Raw genomic sequence first — 6,020 nt, forward strand, 5'->3', positions numbered from 1 at the left:
TAAATGGTAGGCATATCATCATTCACACTTTCAAAGGTGAGTGTTTTATAATGTAATGTGTTTTTTAACTTAAATTTAATTATATATTGAATTTATGTATATACATTGAATAAATCTCTCTCTCTCTCTCTCTCTATATATATATATATATATATATATATACACAAAGTCGCATGTTCCCAGAGTCTTAAAGCTTTGGAAACTCAGATAACAGACAGAACCATTTAATTCATATTTATTTCACATTTGGTCTGTAAACTTTTTATTAAAAAAAAAATCCACCGTCATTAGCAACATGTGCTGACATTAGTTTGTCTTTAGTGAAGTAAGAGCGCAGGCCTTAGAGAGTCTCGGTCTAAAACATGTAGAAACTCGGATGTAAACACGAAGTCTCCGCCCTCCTCCCTCGGTTTTGGGAGTTCATCAATGACAGGATCTCAACCAGAACAGCAGGGGGGAAAGGACAACACTTTGATACCTAAGAGCTCCTGGGGCAGGAACTGTACAGTTTGGCAGGCTCATTTGTCTTTTCGAACTGTTTACCTTGGGCAAATTGCATCAGGTTTGCTTCTTCCACATAATTTCCACTCCTCCATCTAAAAACAGCAGCCAAAAGATTTCTTGCAGTCAGCATTTTTGGGGAAGGAGGGGCAGGTGCACAAACATACAAGATAGAAACATACATATTCTTCAAGCAGTGGCCCTGGAGAGAGGGAAGGGGGAGGGGGAGAGGGAGGGAGAGACCCAGGAAAGAGATACTTTTAAAGTGAGTTACTGGGGCCAAGGGTGTATCAGAGGATGATGGCTTTATACACAGGGCTGCTGCAAGGCAGAAAGGTTCGTTGGCTTCTCTCTTGATCCCTCCGTGTAATATTTACATAGGAAAAGGCAATTATGCTGTTAGGCACAGGAAAAAAATCGACAGAAATCTTTTCCCCCTCAGGAAATCTCCAAGCAGGTCCAGGCCCAGGGGACCATCACCAGTTGCTGGTGAAGAGGACACAGAAGGAGGTAATGACAGGAGAAAAGGGCTTGCATTGCAAAGGAGCTTGGCCTGAACCCAACACAATGTGTGTGCCTCAAGGGCATCTCCAACAGCATCAAAAGCCCAGACGTTGGGGACCCTCGCGAGTACTATCAAAAATAATGTCTATTTACAGTGGGGGGTGGGGGTGGGGGAGGACGGGCAGGGCTGCCCTGAGCGTTTGTTTAAAAACAGAGTTAGGGGAAGGGGGAGAGCCATCAGCAGGGGCTGGGTAACCCCCATCCCTTAATCCTCGGCGAGCCAGGCCCTCCGGGGTCCAGGGCTTGCTTGCTCTCATCTGCATTGACAGCGGGGCTGGGGGGGCGGGGGGGGGGAGGGGAGGTGAAAATACCTTTAGGAGACAACACTGATTAGGGGAGGCCCCAGAACCCAGGAAGGCAGGAAGGCCGCTCCCAGTCTCCAAGGGGCCTCCCAGCCAGCTCTTTCCCGCTGCGCCGTCGGGGCGAGAGCAGAGGCCCACGGCGGGCCGCGGCGCAGCGCTGGGCCAGGGCCCGGGGGGCGGCCCCGGGTTCCTGGGCACGCTGGGACTGCATAGACGCGCCGTCCGTCCTGGATCCCCCGCCGGCCGCGGCGCTCACTCACACGATCCGCTTCCTGTCCCCGCGGCAGAGGATCTTCTTGAAGGCCCGGCGGAAGTCGTGGTTGAAGATGGTGTAGATGACCGGGTTCAGCGAGCTGTTGCAGTAGCCGAACCAGAAGAAGAACTTGAAGAGCGTGCGCGGCACGGAGCAGCCCACGGCCGTGAGCGTGTAGGTGAAGAAGAAGGGGAACCAGCACACCACGAACACGCCGATGACCACGGCCAGCACGAACGTGAAGCGCTTCTCGCGGTTCTGCCGCCCGCGCCAGCGCGACGCCTTGGCCGCCCCGCCGCGCTCCGCCCCGGGCCCCGCCGCCGCCGCCGCCGCCGCCGCCGCCGCCGCCCCGGGCCCCGCGCCCCCGCCCGCGCCCCCGCCCGCGCCCCCGCGCCCCGCCGCCCCCGGCCCGCGCCGCGGCGGGCTGGCCCCGGGCTTCCCCGGGCTCGCGCGCGCCTTGCCCTTGGCCCGGGCGCCGCGCTCCGCCCCGCGGGGCCCCGGGGGCCGCTCGGCGTGCTCGGACGACGAGCTCTCCTCCAGGTCCAGCGCGTCCGCGTCCGCGTCGGCGTCGGCGTCGCGCGGCCCGGCGGGCGCGGGCTCCCCGGGGGCGCCGTTGAGCTGCGGGCGCGGCGGCTCGGCCTCGGCCTCGGCCTCGGCCTCGGCGCCCCCGGGGCCCGCGGCGCGGCGCTCGGGGCCCAGGCCGTTGGGCCTGCGCTCGGCGCCCCCCGGCGGCTGGGCGGCCGCGTCCGGGCCCCGGCGGCTGGGCGGCACGCGGGTGCGGCGCTTGGCGATCTGGTAGATGCGCACGTAGACCAGGATCATGATGAGGCAGGGCGCGAAGAAGGAGCCGATGCACGACGAGATCACGTACCACTTCTGGTCGTTGATCTCGCAGCGCGGCTCGGCCGGCTGCGCGCCGCCGCCGCCGCCGCCGCCGCCGCCGCCGCCGCCGCCCTTCTTCTCGATGGAGATGAGCGGCGGGAAGGAGATGACGGCCGAGATGACCCACACGGTGACGATGATGGCCTTGATGCGGCGCGGCGTGCGCTTCAGGTTGTACTCGATGGCCTGCGTGATGGACCAGTAGCGGTCCAGGCTGATGGCGCACAGGTGCACGATGGACGAGGTGCAGAAGAGCACGTCGAGCGCCAGGTAGATCTCACACCACGCCTTGCCGAAGTACCAGTAGCCCATGACCTCGTTGGCCAGGGAGAACGGGATGACGAGCGTGGCCACCAGGATGTCGGCCGAGGCCAGGGACACCAGGAAGAGGTTCTGGGGCGCCTTGAGCGCGCGGCTCGTGAACACGGCGATGATGACCAGCACGTTGCCGAACACCGTGAGCAGCATAAGCAGGCCGGCCAGGCACACCAGAGCCAGCGTCACCTGCAGGGAGTACGGGGTGGCCCGCGCGCCGGCCCCCGGCGCCTCGGTCCCGTTCCAGCTCGCGTTGCCCGCGTCCGGCTGCAGGGAGCCCATGGGCGCGAAGCTGCCCTCGGCCAGCGGCTGCTCCTGGCGGAACATGAACGCGGGCGCCCGCTCGCCCGGGCCTGCCGCCAGCTGCCTTCCGGCCCGGCGCCCGCGGTCCTCCTCTTCCTCCGCGCCCCGCTCGCCCCGCCGCGCCTCACATGGGGAGGGGGCCGCGGGGGCGCCGGCCGAGCCGGGGGGCCGCTAGCGGCGCATGGGCCCGGCTCCCCGGCCGCACCCGGCCTGCGCCGGCGGCGCGCGTGGCGGGCGCCCTCCTCCCGGCTCAGCACAAGTTTTATTTCTAGGCGGCGGGCGGCGGGCGGGAGGAGGTCGGGCCGCTGGGGGGAGGGAGACTTATGCTTCAGGAAGGGAGAACGAAAGTCACCGGTGGCCTGACGGCTCGGAGGGACGCCGCCATCCGCGGTCTCGCTGCATCTTGGCTCCCGAGCCTGGGCGCAGGCGGCAGGGCTTACCGTGCGCGGGGCCGCCCGCCGGGCGGCGGGGCGCTGGCGCGGGCCGGGGTCCCAGGGCTGTCCTCGGGCTGTCCTCTCACGTGCCCGGAGCGGCTACCGGCTCCCTCGCTGTCCCCCGAGACGCGGCGGTGCGGGCCGGGCCGGGCGGGGGCCGGGGCGCGCACCCGCCGCCTCCCCCCGGGCGCCGCCCGACTTCCAAAGTTGCGCGCCCCGCTGGGGCTGGGGCTGGGGCCGGGGCCGGGGCTGGGGCTGGGGCCGGGGCCGGGGCTCGGCGCGCGGAGCTCGGGGGCGGCGGCGGCGGCGGGGGGAGCCGTGTGCGGGCCGCATGAAGACGCCCGGTCCTCCGGTGGGCCGGGGCGGGCAGGAACGCGGGGCGAGGGGCAGAGGCGCTGGAGGTGGCCGGGCGGCGCGCCGGCTGCTGGGCGTCCGCGCCGGAGCCGGAGCCGGAGCCGGGGCCGGGGCCGGGGCCGGGGCCGCTGCTGCTCCGCCGCGCTCGCGGTGGACTGTTTTATAGCCCCAGGATCAAGCTGGCGTTGCCGAGCAGCCGGCGTCAGCCCCCACGTGGGAAGCCGACCCTCCCCCGCCCCTCGCGCCTCCCCTCCGCGGGGCTAGCGCCCGCGCCCCGCGTGGGACCTTGGGGAGCGCTGCGCCCCCGGCCGGACGGGCTCTCTGGAGAGGCGGGTGGGTGCCGCGAGCCGGGGGTTTGAGGAGCCGCCCCGGGCGTGGGAGCGGCCCCTGCCGGGGACGCCTGGCAGCACCGCGGCGTGCGCCCATCCAGCCGGGCCCGCAGGGCGGACAGCGCGGGGCCCTCGCCCGAATCGGAGCAGCAGCCGCCGGCGCCAGGAGCGTCCGAAGCCGCGTGGTCGTGGGCCAGGCTGCCTCGTCCGCAAGGGCTCCAGGCGGCGAGGCGAGCGGGGTCCCGGTGAGAAAGGCGGGCACGGGTTGGGGTCCACCCTCGAGCCCCGGGGCGGGGAGGCCAGCGCCCGGGGCAGCGAGCTCGGCTTTGGGGAGGAGGCCTCGTGGGGCCTCGTGTGGGCCGGGCCGCAGGGGAGCGTGCGGGGCGCGGGGCGCCGAGGGGGCCTGGGGCCGCCCGCGCGGCCGCGGTGAGGAGGGGTCCCGGAGGCGGAGGCCGCGCGGCGAGAGCGAGGGCGCACTGACACCTGCCGGCAGCGCCGCGCCACGGCCGCCTCGCCCCAGCGGGCTTCCGCCTCCGCGCTCCTTCGCCTCCGGCGCCTTCTCCTATTCCAGGGCGACTTTGGGCCCGAGCTCCGGAGAGGAGAACCCAGATTTTAAGTTGCACTTTGTCACGTTGCAGAGACCTTCCTAAGGCATCTACTTTGTGTGTCGACAGTGGGCGTTCGCCTGATGAAGCCGCGGCGGGACGGGCCCCGCAGGCACCAGAGCCCCGGCCTGGCACCCCGGCCTGGCACCCCGGCCTGGACAAGGCGCGGCCACCCCGCCCGCAGATCCCCGAGGCCCGGCGCCTGCCCTAAGGACTGCCCCGCTCCCGCCTGCCACCAGCCGACCGTGTTGTCGTCCTAGAGGCAGGAAGGCCAGACTCCACCCCCTCTCCGCCCCCGTTTCACTGCATACACCCCATCTTCCAGTTAGGGAGGGAGGGGGGTGCTGGCCAAAAGAGGAGAGACTGTTTCCCACGTTCTTTTTGACAGGAATGGCATGGAGTGAGGTGAAGAGCTAGTTTGGGCAGCCCGGGTGGCTCAGCGGTTGAGCGTCTGCCTTTGGCCCAGGGCGTGACCCTGGAGTCCCGGGGTGGAGTCCCACGTTGGGCTCCCTGCATGGAGCCTGCTTCTCCCTCTGCCTGTGTCTCTGCCCTCTCTCTCTCTCTCTCTCTCTCTCTCAAGAAAGAAGAGCTGGGTTTTCTCGGGATGCTAGATGTCCTACAATAGATCTTAACAATTGCTAGAGTAGCAGCTTGTATTGTGCTATGTGCACTTTTCCAATAAGCAGGCAGTTGACGGGTCAGCCCAGGAGGGTAGGAACTATTAATTAACAGGAGAGATTAACAGATTTAAGGACGTGATAAACCAAAATACCTAGAGATCACCTAAGCTGGAAGTTCCAGATTCAGCAGATCACCTCTCTGCCTGGGAGGGTGCAGGCTCAGGTCTGGCTAGGGGCTCAGGACAAATTTTGTGGAGCCAAAAAGCCCTTTTCTGGAGGATCTCGAGAAAGCTGGGAAGACAGAATTTCCTCCCTCTATTGAGTCCATCACTTCCCATCTTCTACTCAAATCTCGGCTCTGAGTCTCACGGCAGGGAGTGGGCACATTGCATGAGGCTCCGCTGACAAGGTGATTACACTCATTTTGCACAGCAACCGGGAGCCTCCAACTTCAAGCATGAATGATGAGAGAGACATAAATCCAAGCCCGATACAGTCTGGGGCTCGAAGTGTTGTTCACAAAACTTAGTGAGTCCTGGACTGCGGTGGCTGCCCATC

The 6,020-nt window shown here is 65.9% G+C and overlaps 1 protein-coding gene across 1 annotated transcript; it reads right to left on the reverse strand.

Annotated features, from left to right (window-relative positions):
- Positions 1–219: 219 nt before the first annotated feature.
- On the reverse strand, positions 220–3,144 carry ADRA2A (adrenoceptor alpha 2A). Its single transcript, XM_041746062.1, has one exon. The coding sequence runs from the start codon at positions 3,142–3,144 to the stop codon at positions 1,624–1,626; it is 1,521 nt and encodes a 506-aa protein (XP_041601996.1). The 3' UTR covers positions 220–1,623.
- Between the last annotated feature and the right edge of the window lie 2,876 nt (positions 3,145–6,020).

Source organism: Vulpes lagopus, chromosome 2, assembly GCF_018345385.1.
Source record: "Vulpes lagopus strain Blue_001 chromosome 2, ASM1834538v1, whole genome shotgun sequence".
In the NCBI taxonomy this organism is placed as follows: Eukaryota; Metazoa; Chordata; class Mammalia; order Carnivora; family Canidae; genus Vulpes; species Vulpes lagopus.

Coding starts and splice junctions, on each gene's coding strand:
- ADRA2A (XM_041746062.1), bottom strand. CDS start 3,144: ATGTTCCGCCAGGAGCAGCCGCTGGCCGAGGGCAGCTTCGCGCCCATG.